The sequence below is a fragment of the Triturus cristatus genome, chromosome 12, assembly GCF_964204655.1.
Source record: "Triturus cristatus chromosome 12, aTriCri1.1, whole genome shotgun sequence".
NCBI classification, from domain to species: Eukaryota; Metazoa; Chordata; class Amphibia; order Caudata; family Salamandridae; genus Triturus; species Triturus cristatus.
The window spans coordinates 610,363,546-610,381,984 of NC_140595.1; the positions used below are offsets into that span (position 1 = coordinate 610,363,546).

The window sequence follows — 18,439 nt, forward strand, 5'->3', positions numbered from 1 at the left end:
GCTGGACTTATAACTTTGTGCATTCTTATCCCTGCAAAACAGAAGTAATGTGCCTGTGCTCCCTGCTAAACTTGGTTACATTGGCATCCGCATAGTTAAACACTTGACAATCCAGTTGTGCTAGTGCAGCCACCAGAGGTTGAAGATAGATATTAACGACCAGAGGGGACAGCGCAGAACCCTGTGGGACTCCACAGGGCAAAGTGCCTTCTCTGGACACACAGCCCCCCAGCTGGACCTTTTGTGTCTGATCCTTCAAGAAGGATGCAATCCACTGAAACACCGCGCCAGAGATTCCCAACTCCTGGATAAGGGTCAGCAGCTGAGCATGGTTCACTATGTCGAACGCGGCTGTGAGATCCAATAGGTTCCGCGCCGAAGACGGGATAGGTATACTACTGCCACTATCAGGCAGGAAGACTTTAGACTTATTTTTATCCCCAGGACCTCTGCTCTATCCAGGCTTTCTGCTACTATCCCTTCTGTAGTCAGATGCTTGCGGCTAAACACCGCCACCCCACCCCCTCTTTTCCCACCCTGCCAGTTATGTGTCAGGACATCATAATCTGGGGGAGGGCTGCCCCTATATCAGGACCTGAGCCATCCTCCATCCAAGTTTCCGTTACTGCTAGGATATCTGGCTCTTCCTCCTGTAGAAGCGTGAACATTTCCAGATTGTGCTTCTGGATGGACCATGTGTTTAGCATTAAGGCCATCAGTCCAGAGGAGACACCCGTTCCCGCACCCTTCGATCTCAGAGCCTGAATACATGCCTGAATACATCTCCTCTCTGTCTCCCCATTTCTAAGTAGCAAATTACCCATCCTTAGCTTCTCTTTGCGAGTTCAGGCAGGGGTGGTGAGCTATACAAACCTTTTCGTTCCCGCAATTCCTTCGCCGTGTAAACCAACCTTTGACGAGGGGCCCTGGCACCTGGACCCCTTTGGGCGCAGACAGGCTTGTCTTTGGCGTGCCACTGGCACACCCGCTGCACGTCTGCTCCAGCCTGCTTAAGTGAGCACCCCCCTCCCCTCCGCCCTCCTATCAGCCCTGCTGTGCAGCAGCTGACTCGCGATCGAAAAGCTAGACCGCTCCCCGGCAAAACCACCGAGGCGGCAGCGGATATGCTGAAAGAGCCTAAGAGCCCAAAAAGGATCTAGCGGGCAAGTGTAGAGCAATTACACAGTTTAAAAACATTGAAGCACTTTAAAACATTCAGGCTACTCGAAATACAGTTCCAACGTTTTTAACAAACACTGGTAACCCAGGTATGGTCACCGTTTCCACCACCGTCCTCGTGACGTAAGACCGCTTGTCGTACAGCTGCATCACTGTAGTTTGCCAAATCCAAACAGTAGTGCCGGGTGAAAGACTGAGGATTCTTTCACGTAGCAGCATGGCCGATTTTGTCCAAAGGAATACATGCAGAGAGCAGCAGAAGTAGAGACTGCTGTTCTGGAATGTGCTTAAGTCCTGCGTTGAAAAGGCTTGCCTGCCTTAATATGGCAGAGCTAGATTGTTGCAGCGATCCATGCCACAGATGCTTTAGTGACTGCTGCACCTTGATTAGAAGTACCATAGGCCACCAGCAAGTGGTCAGTCTTTCAAACTGTTTTAGTTCTTTGAAAATAAAAATGTAAGCATCTTTTGATGTCCAAAGTGTGCAGTGCTTTTTCAGCAGGCGTAGAAGAATTCGGAAAAAAGGCTCATAGAATCAAGGGTTTGTTTAGGTGAAACTTGGGTGGAACTTTTGGAATAAAACGTGGATTGGTTCTAAGAAGGACGTACTTCTCTGTAAAGTGTAGAAAGGTTATTTAACAGGGCCTGAATCTCACCAACCCTTCTGGCAGAAGTGAAGGCTAGCAGTAACCCGAGTTTCCACGTGATTAATTTGAGTTCTGCTTTGTGAATGAGTTCAAAGGGTGACTTCATGAGTTGTAAAAGAAAGGTGTTGAAACTTCACTCCAAAGGAGGGGTTTGGATTGGAGGAAATACCCTGAATAAACCCTTCATGAACTGCTTCACAATCCTTGCAGAACAGAGTGAAGAAGAGTTAGAAGTACGTCTGAAACGAGATATGGCAGCTAAGTGAACTTTGATAGATGCATATACCAATCCTGATTTCGCCAAAGAGAGAAGGTAGGGTAAAATTTGCTCAGGAGAAGAGTCAAGCAGATGAACTTTATTTTGGGGGCACAAAACACAGAAACGTATCCATTTTAACTCATAGGTTTGGTTAGTAAAATCAGCCCTTGCCCTGGAAAGATTTACCCTGCAATTTTCAGGGAGATCTAGATGTTTAAACTTGATGAATTCAGTTGGAGAAACGCAGGATATGGATAAAGAACCTGGCCCTTGTTCATAGTCAACAGGTTTGGTGTTGCTGGGAGGCGATAAGGCCTGGCTTCTGAGAGAGGCAAGAGCTCCATGAACCACTGCTGTTGAGGTCAGCGAGGAGCAATGAGAATCAGCCGGCACGGTTCCCCCTTAATTTTCATGAGAATCCTGGGGATTAGAGGGCATGGGGGAAAAGCATTAGCAACGGTCCCTGGCCATTTTATTGCACACGCATTCCTCCATGACCCTCTCTGAGATTCCCTGCTGGCGAAGAACCGGCATTTCTTATTTTCTCGAGAAATGAAGAAATCTAGACTGGGCTTGCCCCATTGGTGAAAGATGTGATCAAGAATCGGTTGATTTAGCTCCCACTCATGGCAAGTTTGGCTGGACCTGCTCAGTGTGTCTGCAAATCTGTTCTGCACTCCCTGGGAATGTTCCGCTTTGATTGAAATGCGGTGCAAGAGTGCCCAGTCCAATAATTTTTCCCCTTCCATGGACAGGATGTGGGATCGAGTACCACCCTGCTTGTTGAGGTAATGCATGCAGGTGGTATTGTCTGTCCGTATGAGGATGGAAGAGTCTCGTATCCTTGGAAGGAAAGACTGAAGTGCTAGAGCGATGGCGCATAACTCCATAAAGTTGATGTGCATTTGAGATAGAGAGACACTCCATCTGCCTCTGATTTGAAGCTGCTGTAAATGCACTCCCCAACCTTCCAGAGAAGCGTCCTTGGTGATAATAAAGTGATGAACTGGAAATAAGAAAGTTAGCCCTTCGGAGATGTGTTTGGAGGACTGCCACCAAAGAAGCGCTTTATTCATTGAAGGCGTGTCCCGAACCAGATCGTCGTACGATCTGGTGACCTGAAGCCATAGGCTGTCCAGTTGCTTCTGAATCGGTCTCATTCGGAGATGGGGGCAAGGAATTAAAAGGATGGCAGAGGACATCATGCCCAGTAAAGATTAGAGGTGACAGAAAGAAACAAACTCTCTTTTGAGGAAGTTGTTTGCCAGGCTTACTATCATCTGTTTTCTATTGACAAGAATGCTTTGTCCTATAACGTGTCTGGTGTTGCTCACAGAGAAGTTATCCTTTGATTTGGAGAAAGGTGGGATTTATGGTAATTGACGACGAGCCCCAGAGAGAGGAAACAGTGCAGGCAGTCAGATGTGGCTTCCAAAGCTTGTTGACGAGATGGAGCTTTTACCAGCCAGTCGTCTAAATACAGAAAAGGTTGAAGACCCTTCAACCGATAATGTGCTGCTACTGAGGCAAGGAATTTTGTAAAAACTCGAGGGCCTGAGTATAGGCCGAATGGCAGGACTTTGAACAAATAGTGCTCTTCTCCTACAGTGAAACCGAGGAACTCTCTGTGCAAGGGGTGAATAGGGACATGGAAATACGTAACCTGCAAATTGAGACTGGTCATGAAATCAGCATGATTGAGCATTTGCAGTATCTCCTGCAACATGACCATACAAAAAGATTTTTGTCTCATGTATTTGTTTAGTCGCCTGAGATCCAGAATGGGACGCCATTCTCACAACTTTTTCCTTACTAGAAAAAGCAAGGAATAAAATCCCATTCCCTTTTGAGAAGATGGAACTCTCGCTATCGCCCCCTTCTGCAGCATAGTAAATGCTTCCTGCTTCAGCATACGTAAATGTGTTGAAGGTGTTGAAAGAGGTGGATGAGAAGGAGGGGTTTCCATAAACACTAACGTATGGCCATACTTGAGAAGATCCATGACCCACCGGTCCGTAGTAATATGTTGCCATTAGTGGTAATTTAGAGAGATGCATGCTCCCAAGAAAGGAGAGGGGCTGAAGACAAAGTGGTACTGGGCTGTCATTGTTTTCAGACAGCATCCCTTGACTGTGATGGCTGTCGACGTCTGGACTGTTGTCTGGGATATGTAGCCGCTGGCTGAGCAAGGTAGGCCTGGTGCTGTTGGTAGGCATGGCGAAATGACTGGTACAGTTGAAAGAAATGAAATTTCTGGTAACCTCCCCGAAAGGAGTAGACTTCTCTACCTCGGGCACCTCTAAACGGTTGTTTTTAAACTGTAGAGACCCAAGGGATCTGGCCGTGTCCGTATCGGATTTGTTGGATTGAAAATGTGCTTACCAAAAAGCGCATCGCCATCGAAAGGCATATCTATAATATTGCTTTGTACTTTTGGGAGAAAGAAGGTGACAGCCGCTAGTTGTTGAAAGGAGAGTGATGTTACATCCATCGCGGAATCGATCATTTTTTTCTCCCTGCATAAGTATGTTTCGTGCTTCCTGCGTTTTATTTTCTGGAAGGAGATATAAATAGGGTGAGGTATCCAACCACATCTTGCGATCATACCACCCCAGAATCGTTAAAGAATTGGCCCCTCGAACTGTCATGCCAGAAGTTGTGGTAAATCTTTCGTTAATAAAATCCAGACGCCTCCCTTTCTGGTCAAGTACAGCCATAACTGGCGTAGAAGGATTGTTGGATCTGCGCTGCGCAGCCGGGGAAATGACTGAATCTGGTTTCTTTTGTCCTACCAGACAAGCTGGAGTGTCATCTGGAGCTTTGTACTTTTTGTCCATCCTGGGAGGGACTGCAAGCACTGAAGATGTTGTTTTCACAATCTTCACACCTTCCTCCCATACATAATCAACTATAGGAATTGATCGAACAGACTTCCTGGACTGGTCCTTAAAATCATAAAGAAAACTGTCAGACTGTTTAACTTGCATGAGAAGTTGTAACCTGGAGGCTGCTCTCTTCATCAAGGCATGAAAACCAGCTATGTCCTCCGGAGGCAAGATCGTTAGTTGAAGAATGGGAGGGGAAGGTGTGGGAATTAAATATTCATCCCTTTCAATGATTGGCATATGGGCAACTGGAAGTTCACCTTCCTCACGAACGTCGTCCTGATTATGATCATAATCCTGTCTCGGTGGCACAGCTACATTTGAAACTGGTGACATCAAAGGCGTAGGAGGTGGTATATGAGGCGAAGACGCTGGTAAGACTGTTGCAGGAGGAGGAAAGCATGTGCAATAATCTTGAAGCATTGCCTGTAGGTCCTGAATCAATGCAGCTGGGAGGTGAACCATGGGTTCATGATAAGTGTCCATTTATGTTTATTGCATGTAGAGCTGATGATGGTAATCCTAGGCGTAATACATTTCCTCATGATCATCCTCATCCTCCTGAAATTTAACATTAAGCTCTGATGGGCTATGAGCTTGGCCAAAAAGTCCATAATCCTAGGATTCCTGCGCATCCAGTATGCAGTTTGGTAGCAATGTTGAAACCAGGGAAAGATTTTGTAAAAATTGTCTCGTCAATGGTTTAGTCACCGAGAACGTCGACAAGGGAAAGACTGGTGAGAGCAGTAGAGATGAAGGCCTTTTTCACAGAGTCATCGAAGAGCTATGGAACCGGTGGAGTGACCTTTCAATGATGCTGTGGTCGTCGACACAGAAGTGGTAGGAGTAGAAGAATCAGAGACATTGGTCATCGTTGTATAGTCGTTGGCAAGGAGGTTGTCGACGGAGGTATAGATGCTGACGAATGTATAGTCGATGGAACCTGTAACGTAGGCGGTGTTACAGGCTTGACGGTCGCCGGCAGGATTGTCGCCGACAGTGCCGGAGTTACCAGCCGCACTGGTGTCATCGACGAAGCGGGCACATGCATTGATGAAGCCACCGTCATCGGTGCTGAAGCTGCCCTCGTTGGTGATTTACTCATTGACGAACGTATCGACTACGTGTCCATTGAGGACGAGGATTTACAGTCTGATTTGTGCTGATTTGTGTTTTGGTAATGAACAGTCTGAGGAAGATTTCTTTGGTTTTCACACCACCAAAAAGGTGGAAGTAGAGAGATCAGAATGCAACTCAGCAGGAATCGCATGTTTTTCCTTTTTTGAGGAACTTGTAGAAGCATGATGATGCTTTTTTTTCAAAAATGTTGTGTCCTTCAGGAGACTCTTGAGACCTTTCTCTTTTCTTGGATGGAAGAGAAATCTGAGAGCTCACACTGCCTTCTTCATAAGAAGGTACATCAGATTTATTTTTAAGTCTCTGTAGCCAGATTAATAAGCTTCCTTCTCTATCCTTCAAAGTTTTAGTGGAGAAGGTTCTACAAATCTTGCAATTCTTAACTTTGTGATGAGGATGTAAGTAATAAATGCAGTCTTTATGTGAGTCTTCCGCATGCAATCGCTTCTTACCACAAGATCTACATGATCTGAAGAGACCTTTTTCATAGGATTCCAACATTCTGGTAACAGGTTTTGAATAAATGGCAAAATAGTGAAGAAAAGCTGAGAAGAGTTCAGAAGGACTCCCTCTCACACGATGTCTGGTAGAATATCTAAGGGACTCCACCGCTCTCTGGAGTGTTCTAAAGGGTGCTGGCATTTGATTGGTTATAGTTTCAACTTTGGTTCTTCTTACAAAAGAATGTGGATAGGATATGGCAGTGATTTCCCACTGCATGGTAGCCTAAGTATAGCTTTTACTACTTTTATAGAAGTTACTATGGGATTCCCACCTCGACAACGGCGATTATTCAGGCATGTGAATCTATGAAAGATCCAATACTGGAGAAGTTCAGGTACCACAGACAATCTGCAGAGAAATTCCACAAAGCGTAAATCATTAGAAGGTTATAAGTTGCGGAAAGTCTGTCTCCCACTCACCTCCCCAAATCATTTAATTTCACATGTTCCACATACATATGATGGGGAGTCTTCTCTAGACTGAAGATGTGTGCATATGACCAAGTACTATGTAGATTGCATGTTTGTTTAACCAAAAGATTCCGATTAAATTATATACATTTATAAAAATAGCCTTTTCAAAAAAGACTGACAAAAAATTGATTAGCCACTTAATTAGCAGGAATAACTATTGGTTTCACAGGAGTCGTATTATGAAAAGTGCCCCGGGAGCGCAATGGGCATGTGCCCCCACTTTGTGCACCCTGAGGGCACTTTGGAATTACAGAAAGGGCAGACCAGCAATAAAGGCTCTTGATATGTTAGTTAAAACAAGATCTTAATGATGAGTAATTGAGGGCATCACTAAATGCATCTTGATACATCAGTCCAAGTAGCTCTAAGAAAAACAAATTACCACCATCATCCTCCAAAATAAATGCTAAAGGCTGAAAAATGTAGGAGTATAAATTTTGCTACAACTGTGTACAAATATGCATTCTGACAATTTCTATAATCTAACCAAGAACAATTCTGGCATAGCAAGTTTCCATTAACTTCTACAGTGGAGGGCCCATCCCCTATTACTGCTAGTAAACTGCTTAATCTATTTAAGTTTTCTTTGACAGGCATGGTTAACCACTTCCTCTGGTACTCAATTTGTCATAATGGTACTTAGCCATAACACCATAAAACATATAATATGAGAATGTAGACCACATATATCGTGCCATATGTCCTGAAAGGAGAATAGGATGCTTAGCAACTTTCCCAGACGAGATTAGCCCTATACATCAGAGCGAGATAAACTACTGATTCAAGCAGGGGATACTTCTTTCCAAGTTGGTTTATATCAGACACACCATAAGGGGGCATGGACAGTACTGCCACAAATACCTCAGGAAAAGACAGCAAGAATATGACCTAACTTAAAGTACGACAGCCAAAATACGAACTATTGGGCTCTTTAATCAGATCATTTGATATTCTCTATATTTCTGAAGGTAGACTTAATATTCTCAATACATGGAATATTCTTGAATTTGCAGCCTACACTGACAATTAAAAAACTGAAAACTAACTAATATAACATCTGTTGAATTCCTTCCTTCTCAAAAGAGTCTACTAACTGAGCTTACTCATAACTTCGGCTACACTTAAAACAACTTATAAAAATTTGATTTTTCAATAAGTTACTTTAGAAGATATCCAATATAGCTTGATTTCCATCTATTCCAAAGGAACGTAAATTAGCAAATAGTGATAAAACAAATTATATTTATGATAGAACAACATCACTGAGCAATACAAAACAGCTGGGTGAGACTGCACTAAACCAAGCAGATAATTTGCACATTAACATGGTTTACAGATGAGCTAAAACTAAAAGGATCATGTATATTAAAGATAAAATATTATACGCAATGTCCGAGCACACCAATTAGAAGATGATTACTACTTGGACAAACAGGTGAAAACCTTTGTTAAAATCATTCTGAGTTAACAAACACAATAAGGTAGAGAAAAATCAATCTATTTCCCGTTAATCACATCAAAAGATTTTAGGAAACTTCGTTTAGCTATTGATAAAGCGGATGTCATGCATCCATAGTGAGTAAAACTGAAGGAGGCAAAGTTACACTCATTGGTATACTTTGTAGATTAATGGACTAATGAGGCACCGTAGATAATGTTGATGAAGGGCTCCCTTGGGGAAATGCTATGAAATGTAAATCAATACTTTAACAGGACCTAGAAATCATCTCTCTCCTAGCGTAGCACCAACAAATGGCTAGAACCAGAGGTATGTTCTTGCACCTCTTTTATTGAGATTTTACATTATTGGATGAACTGCAAGTAGTTGTCATTCATAAACTAGGAGGAACAGCGTTAAAATAGAAGATGTATGCGGATAATCTTGAATGCATTTTCACTACAGCAAAGTGTAGAAACTATTACATTTTGATTAGCCTAGGAGTAGTAAATGTTTAAAAAATTAGGCAATTATCAATACGTATAACATTTATAAATACATATATCTTCCTTTCTCTTAAACCTGTTGATGTACAGGGAAGGTAATAGTCAACATATGTGAAGCAGTTGGATAACCCATAAATAGATTCATTCAGATGTAGTTGATTCACCTTCTCTCTGTATGTAAGGTTTTTACTTCTAATTTCCTGGCATGACAACTGTGATTAATATACATCTTATTTCTAATACCCAATGACAGAGTGTGATGCTGTGTAAACATCCCTTTGGACTAAAGATGACATTATTACAAAAGCACTGGTACTGTGATTAACGGTTTTGGTATTTACATTGAATTGAGGCGGATAACTAGTTGTCCTAGCTGTAATCTTGACAATGAATTAAGATTGTATAACGTAAAGCTTTTCAATGTACATCAATTCATGTATTCTAATGCTACTACAGACTGATGCAAATGAGGAGCCTGAACATTATTTTAACAGGCAATTTCCAAGATTGTAACATTCTAAGGGATCAGAAGAAGGATTCAATTAAATCCTTCTGCTAAGCAGCTACAACAAGACGTATACAGATCCTTGCCAGACCTCAGTCTTTGGTTTGCAGATAAATGAATGAACAACTTGCTATCCTTCCCAAAAGAGACAGGGCAATAGCTACTAACAGAGAATAAGCAACCTGCCTGTCCTCAGATGAACCTTAAAAATTCATCCTTAAGCGACTACCTAATTCTTCTAATTACTTCTAATAGAGAAGCTAATATGGCCTAACAGTCTAGATAATGTTTTGATCTAGATTGTATACAAATGGTATTTATAAGAAAGGAGAGAAAAAGAAAATGTTACCTTAGATAAGTCTTTCAAATGTGTTTTCGGAAGAGAGATTTTAAGAAGTCACTCATTGAGGATTTAGTCAAAATGTATTAGTAGATTAAACACTTCATAGAGTACCACATCCGAAGATTTGTATGAAAGTATGTATATATTATTGCATAGCATGAACCAAGCTAAAAGGCAGAGGAGCGCTGTACAGAATCATGGGCAGGAACAGAGTCAACAAGTTAAAGGAGAGGCAACTGGAGTCTGGGAGCCAAAGTATCTTTGATGTAGCTGCCCTTTGATGTAGTGTTCTTTACAAAGAGGAGTCTATAGGTCTTTCCTAAACTAGAGCAGCATTGAGGTGGTCTTGTAGATCCTGGGTGCCTACATAGAAAAGGATTGCTGCATGGTTTTATTTTTTTTTACACTTCTGCAAGCTCAGTCTTTCCATTGCTCATCTCAAGCAGGGCATTAAAGTCTTAGTAACCACCACTGCGATCCCGTTAATTATGCTCCATCCCGAGACTTACAGAAATGATATAGTGAATGCGGAAGGAGTATACCTTAAGGTCATTAGAGCACGGATAGCACTTCATATTAGGCATACACATGTTGGCAAGTAAAATAGGCAAGAGCAGAGTTTTACAAATTGTGGGTAGCGACCAGGCCGACTTTTGGTGAGTCGGGAAAGTCTAAGCAATAAATAAAGATGCCTTTAAATTCTGTTTTTATCTTGCCACATTTGCCAGTGCTTGAAACACAAGAGGTCAAATGGCAGTTTATGTCTTCTGACAAATTGAATTGTATGCATTCAGAAATTAGAAAAGCAAAAATGAAGCATGTTTTTTGTAATTCTGAAGTGTGCTGGAAGGAGAGATTTTAGTAGGATCCCAACAAATCAAGACACTTTACTTGGTGATGCAAAAATGATAAATATTCACAGAAACCCGATTTCCACACATTATTTTTTGTGTGAGATATAGTTTTGTCAGTAAAACTGTATGTCTGTGCAAAGTTAGTGGCCATATTAATGGAAAATGAGGTGCCTGTAAATGACAGTGCAGTACCATACAATGCTTTAATTACACCCAAAGCTCGCCCCCGCCCCCAGTGTCTATTAGAGGGCAGGTGAGTAGCAAATGTTTGTTGTTCTTAAAAGTGGCTCATGGTTCTAAAAACTGGACCAGAGGATTGATGTTTGCTAGCAAAGAGGTAGTATGAAAGCAACACAGCACAGGTTTATTCCCCAGAAAAGCTATCAGGCTTTCATCATATTAAAGGAAAAATATCTTGACTGTAATACCTGTTATTTAAGGTCCAAGAAGCCATTCAGTTGGTTACGCGTGCTAGATGAGTAATCCATAGTACACCCAAATTAATCAATGAATTAATAAAGTTAAAGGTGTTCAATGCTCTCCCGTGTAGTCCCTTGCACATTCTCTTAAAACACCACAATTCGTCAATCCTAAAAGTAGAGTCCATCTTTATTTATGACTACAGATTCAAGTCTCAATATTAATAGTTTTTGATGCATTATAGCCTCGGATTAGCTCACTTGGCGGTTCAATTGAGCTCTTAAAACAGAACTGTGATGATGAAGACCTTGCCTGTAGGGATCCTGGCTGGTTTGGGTAAAATGAAATTGAAGTCCACTCATTTATATTAATGGACTCGTTACATCGGTGCATCTTAACAGCATTCCACTGTTATGCACTTCCATAAAAGACCAAGCTTCATGGTAATTGCTTGGGAGTCAGAACGTGAGAAATTCAGTATAGAATAGATGGGCTTTTAATAAGTTTTTATGGGACTGTTTAAAGTTGAAGAAAATCTCATCCCAGATATTTGAAAAAGTTGGCCATAAAGCTGCAGGTGCAATTGAGTAGATCAGCCAGGTTAGTCCTCTTTGAATCTAAAGAGGGACACAGAAAAAAAAATGCAAAAAGCTTCTTAAGGCAGAAGGGGGAGCACTCACAATGAAGAGAAAGCATGACAAATTGTAAGTGAGCCCATAAACCTATGTCAAGGAACAGAACAATTTGGCGATTGAAACTGCTGCATATGAGGGTTCCCTTCCCTCAGAGTAGGGTTGGCAAGAGGCACCATTAAGTTAGAGAAAGAGTTTCTAGTGCAAATGTCCAAATCTAAATACTAACTTGGGGACTGTTGGAAGCTAGCCACCACTCTGGAAAGGAGAGGCAGATGTAAAGTTAAGAAAATTGGGTTATGAGTCCGTTCAACCAAAAAACTAGGGCATTACAGTCTGCTGCAAGACATAGGGAAAAGGAATCAGTCTTTGTGAAACATCAAGATTTTGACAAATGTTTGCATTAGTGATTTCTAAGAGCTCAAAGACACCATGATAATAAAAAATATCAATGGAGAAAGGTTGTCCCACCTCATGTACAACAGACAAAAGGATATGAAAGTTCGGACTGCTATACTTTGGGAGCCTGAAGGTTAAATTAACAGGTTTACATTTACAAACTCTAAACAACTTTATTTGATGGGGAGGACAGGTTTAATGAATATGTTATCAATGCATATGCATTCTTAGAGATAACAAACCCTTTAGAGAAATAAAATAGTTAATTGTAATTATGCTGCAAAAATATTTCGTGCTCATCAATTAAACTAACTGCTCATGCTATTTCTCCAGTTTTCACAGGAAGGCTGTGTATCTCGTTCAGAAATGCAAAGATCAGCTTTCAAAACATTCTGTCTAGAATACTGGGCTAGGGCAAATATATCTTATTTAAAGTTTTATTTTTCTAAAAAAAAGCCTCCTAAGTCAGTAAGTATGTCAGATACTTTACCAGACGGGCTGGTGACTTACCTTATCTGAGCTAATGCTCCGAAAAAGGAATGATTAGCAACAGTAGAATCTGGCTCCACCCCACAGCTATCCAGCAAAGGCATCAGGACTGAAATAAAAACATTATAATTCAACACCATACGCCTCAGATTCCAACTCCTTATGTTACCAATGACAACTGTAAAGTGGCACTATCCCACAATGCATTGCTTGTGCCAGAACGGAGTATGTTACTGTTACTTACTATGTAAGCATCTATTTATACCGTGTAGTGCTGCAGATTCACATGCTGTGCGCATTCCTGTCATCTAGTGTTGGGCTCGGACTCTACAGCTTCTTTTTCTTGAAGAAGTGTTTTGTTGCTGATTTGACGTGGAGACTTCTCTTTAAGTGAATGCTCATGGTCAATGGATCCACTGGCAGATTGTTCACTTTTTCACAAAATTGTAACGAGTGAGGATGGAGCTAGTGAAGATATACACATTAACAAGCATTATGTGTACGTGTGTGTGTACATGTGTGTGTGTACACGTGTGTGTGTGTACACACACACATACAATGTATTATCCATTAAATTTGATACCAGGGAATGCCTGTCAGGGAGGCAGGAAGGTGCATGTGACTCTGCAGCACTGCACGCTACGAACAGATGCTTACAAGGTAGCATGTGTTGGCTGCAGAAACACATGCTGTGCATAGACTGTAAAGGAGTTCTCCTTTCACAGTGGCTTTAGGCATTAGATGGTGCAGATGCCTGAAATAGAGTTCGTAAAACTGTTTGGCCAACAAGACCTTGTTGTCTTGTTTGTACATCCTCACAATAGTGCTAAGTAAATGTGTGCAGATTTGTCCATGTAGCTGCCCTGCAAATGTCAGCTACATGGATGTTACCCAGAAAAGCATCATTCCTCCTAGTACAATGTGCTTGTGAAACTGTTGATAATGTTCATTTGGCTTTTATGTAACATATCTGTATGCATTAGACTATCCATCTGGCAAGTCCTGCTTTGGAGAATGTGTTCCCCTTTCTAGGGTTTGAGAAAGCAACAAACACCTGTTATATTTTCCTAAAAGGTTTGGTCCCATCAATGTAATAATACATTAGCACTCTCTTGGCATCAAGTGAATGAAGTGCTCTTTCTGCAACTGTCTCTGGGTTTGGGAAAAAGACCGTAAGATCAAGTGTCTGATTTAAGTGAAAAGGTGAAAAAGATGGAAGAAACTTTGGGTATGCCCTAAGTGGCACCTTATTCTGGAAAACCTGAAAGTAAGGTTCCGCTATGGCAAGACTATGTATTTCACGAATCCTTCCATGACAGGAACTGTAATGGGAAGGAATGTAATAGCTCAAAAGGTGTAGACTTTCCCCTAGTGAATACAACATTTACATTCCATGATAGCACCGGTGGTGCCAGTGGAGGAAGTATTCTCTTTAATCCTTCCATAAAAGCCTTAATGACCAGCATATGGATAAGGGGCTGGTGTTGTAGGTAAGCTGCAATTGCGGCAAGGTGCAGTCGTATGGAAGTATATGCTAGACAGGATTTCTTGAAGTGTAACAAATAGCATACTAGCTGTTGTGCTATGTCAGAGCAAGGGTCTAAGTGCTGCGCTAGACAATATTGGACACATCTTTTTCACTCAGCTGCATAACAAGCTCTAGCAGCTTGTCGTCTTGCCTCTCTAAGCATGTCCATACACTCTGGGCGTAACTATAAGCATCTAAACTCTATGACTTGGGAAGCCAAATTGTGAGGTAGAGTTATTTGAGACTCGGACACCTGACCTTGCAGTTGCTGTTAGTGAGAAGGTCTAGGGTGTTGGGGTTCTTCTCGTGAGGTACTAGGGACAACGCTAGAAGTGTAGTGTACCAGGGTTGTCGTGCCCGAGTGGGAGCTACTGGAATTATCTGGAGGGATGTCTGTTTGAGTTTCCTGTCAAGATATGGAATGAGTGGGAGAGGCAGAAAACCATAGACAAATATCCCAGACTAATTCATCCATAGTGCATTGACCAGGGACTGTGGATGGTGGTACCTGGAGGCGAAGTTTTGGCATTTCGCATTTTCTGTGGTGGCAGGTCCACGTTCAGCGTCCCCCATCGCTGGAAGTAGCGATGAAGGACTCGGGGTGGAGTTCCCACCCGTGGACTTGCTGCTGTGTCCTGCTTAATAGGTCTCCTATTGAATTTTACATTTCCAGGACATAGGTGGATATGATGGCCAATGCCAAATCTCCTGTGCTAAGCAAAACAACTGGGTCAAGTGTGATCTCCATTGTTTTTGGATGTACTAAACAGCTGTGCGAATTATCTCTTCTGAGGAGGACAACCTTCCAAGTAGTATTTGTGCTGAAGGCTTTCAGGGCCAAGGGAATTGCCAGGAGCTCTAGCACACGGATGCGCAGCATTTGTTGGTGACTGGTCCACAAGGCCTGGACCATCATGTCTTCCATACGGCCTTCCCATCCTATGAATGATGCATCTGTGGTGATAGTCACTTGCGGAATGGGGTCCATGAATCGTCTGCCCTGAAAGATGTCTGTGTTCCATTATTGTAATATCCAATGGACCCTGGGGGAAATCAACACCAGATCGTTCAAACTGCCCTCTGCTGGTGACCAATGAGATAATAGACATTCCTGCAGAAGGTGCATGCAAAGCATGTCGTGCGGGAAAATTGCTATAAAATAAGCCATCATGTCCAGGAGAAACACCACTATTCTGACTGGCAGGCAATGATGTGGCTGAAAAAGAGCCATTTGGTACTAGAGATTGAGTACCCATTGAGGACTGGTGTATGCTTTGGCTGGGCCAGAGTTGAGTCACTCCAAGATATTGCTGTATCTGGGCAGGCTTTAAGTGGAACTTGGTGTCATTGATTGTGAAGTCCAATGTATGTAACAGATTGATGGTGGTCTATGTATTCCGCAGACATTTCTGTCTACTTGAGCTCTTTATCAGCCAATCGTCCAAATATAGGAAGACATGAATACAGTGTCTTCTCTAATGGGCTACCATAACTGCCTAAAAATTGGTAAACATCTGTGGTGCTGGTGTCACCCAAAAAGGCAATACCTTGAACTGGTAATGACGTCCACTTATCACAAACCTGAGGTAACTGCAATGTGCCGGATGAATAGAGATGTGAAAGTAAGCGTCCTTCAGTTCAAGTAAAGCCATAAAGTCGCCTTCCTGTAGCAGTTGAACCACATCCTAAAGTGTTACCATGGTGAAGTGTTCTGCCAAAATATAATGGTTGAGAGGGTGAAGGTCTAGTATCATCTTCACCGTCCCGCCCTTTTTGGGTATCAGAAAATAAAGGGAATATACTCCTCTGTCCTGGTGTTGCTTTTGAACTGGCTCTAGGGAAACTTCACTTTTAGGAGCAGTGCTTTTACCTCCTCTTTGAGAAGATGCAGGTGTTGAGGGCTGAGGGTATGTCTGCATGGAGGAATGTTTGGAGGGTGGGACGTAAGTTCTAGGCAGTAGCCGTGTTGAACAATGGACAGCACCCACTGGTTGGATGATATTCCTGGCAATAGGTAGTGGAACTGCTGTAGTCTTCCCCCGACAGGCGTTGTGTGATCGGAGGGAATGTCAGTGGAGTTATTGCTTGGAGGTGGAGGGTACTTTTCGGGAGTTCCTGTACCTCGACCTCTCTGGCTACCACCCTTATATTCTCCTCTGTAGAAACTTTTACCAACTGTTGGTGGTATGTTTGTTGTTGCTTTTAATAGGACTCTGTGTAAGTGGTGGTATTAGCCACCACCCTGCCCTGGTACCTACGAAAGGACTGTTGCCTTGGTGTTGTGGACTGCAATGCCCCCATGGATTTCACAGTCTCCATGTCCTTTTTTATTTGTTTCAAATTGGGCATCTACCTCGGGGCCTAAAGAGGTGCACCACATCAAATGGGACATTGAGTAGGTGTTGTACCTTTGGTTTAAACCCCGAAATGCACAGCCAAGCATGCCTGTGCGATACAATGGAAGAATGAATCCCTCCTTGTAGCAGTATCTGCACTGTCTAGGGCACATCTAATTCTCTCATTTGAAATTTGTTTGCCCTCAGAAAAAAGTTCCTCCCCTCTTTTTAAAAACAAAATTACCCAGAAGGATCTGTAACAGCTCCCATGTTATCCCAATAGCGCTGGAGTTCAGAGGTGAAGAAGGGGTGGGCCCAAGACCGCTCTCCGTACCAAGTGCGGCCAGGGGGAGACCCATCTCCGCACCAAGATCATCCCTACCCAGGCTCCCCCCCGTAAGCATGTGCCTTCCCTTGTTAAGCCTCAGGGGTGATGGTCAATCCACAGAGTTGAGCACATCGAAGCGGTTTTCGACCGGAATATTAAAGTAAGCATTGTGAGAGGCTTGATGGAAATAGGGTAGTTCCACCGGGTTCAGAACATTGGGGAGTGAGTAAAAATACCCCAAATGGGATGTGTCAATAGCTCCTGGTTTAAACTTCCCGCCCAGATCCAGTATATGTCCGACTACTCTAGGGTCCCTAAAGTTGATCAGGACACAATCCCCACCAATATCCTTTGGTCGGGTCCCTAGCCAGCTAACCCTACGAACAAAGAGGATCTCCCCTCTCCCTACTCCCTCCAATGGTCTATTTTTAGACAACCAGTGGATGACTTTATTTTTTAATTCATAGTAAGATTCCCCCTTAACGTTTGTTAGTGGAGGAACTCCAGTGAGCACAATCACGTAGGGTGCTGCCTCGGGGGGAAGCTGTACAAGAGGAAGGGAACCGACCGGGCTCCGTGGGGCTTTGTTCCCACCCCCAGAAGGGAGGATCCTACCCCCACCAGGGCTCCGTAGAGCTAAGTCCCTACTGCTATGGTGCTGATCCCGTGATGATGAAACAATAGGAGCTCGGGGAAAGGTCGGGGGCACGAGGGGACCAGCAGGGAGAGAGGGGGCAGTTAGCTGCACCAGTGGAGGCTGGGCTATGACAGGAGGAGTAGGGTACAAGGGTATATTTGTCTGGCCTTGTGGGGTAGGGATGTTAATCGTTGCTTGGGTACCAGCACCCTCCGTACTACCAGAGTTGTGCAATAGATCATGATTTAACTGCTTCTTCCCAATACCTTTGGTATTAACTAAAGATACCAGCCTGTCGATTTTGGATGACAGGGTTTTTAAAAGGAGGTTTAGGGAATGATCTATATGTGACTGTAGGTCTATTAATAAATTAGTAGCCCAAGTCGGTGGGTTAGAAATGGGAGGGTGATGGGCCAAGACTGATGGGGCAGGGCCAACTGCAGGGGGGGCTGGAAGTAAACTCCTTTTTCTAGATTTCTGTTTTTTTTTCCTTGGCTTTACCTGCTTCTTGGGGGCCACTATAGAAACAAAAGAAGATGATAATGGGCCAACTTCCTCTTGCTCAGACTCGTCTAGTAGCGCCTGAGCGCACGGTAAATGGGTGAAAGAGGGCAACATAGATGACATAGCTTCCATATCCACCTGGTATGAAGACGAATCAGCCAATCCATCAGAAGGGGGGGCCATAGTAAATGCCGGAGTGATGGACAACCGTCTTTCAGTATTTTCTATGGCTGTAGCCACCACCCCAATTGTTTTCTGCAGCATTTTATCTATCGCTGTAAGACTAGGGATCGGCGGATTGGAATTGGCTAGCTGTCTAGTCATAGGGCGACTTGCTGTAGGTTTAGAATGTTTCCCCATAGTTCAAATGAAACCTAACAGCTAATATATTACAGTAGGGAACCCCTAAGCACAAATAACTAAAAACTAAACAGTA

The 18,439-nt window shown here is 43.0% G+C and overlaps 1 protein-coding gene across 1 annotated transcript in view; it reads right to left on the minus strand.

Annotated features, from left to right (window-relative positions):
- TCF25 (TCF25 ribosome quality control complex subunit) overlaps positions 1–18,439 on the minus strand; it is a 722,186-nt gene that overhangs the window by 241,497 nt on the left and 462,250 nt on the right. The window contains exon 13 of the mRNA XM_085639175.1: positions 12,692–12,779. Within this exon, the coding sequence (XP_085495301.1) occupies positions 12,692–12,779 (88 nt within the window). The remainder of the gene's footprint in view (positions 1–12,691; positions 12,780–18,439) is intronic.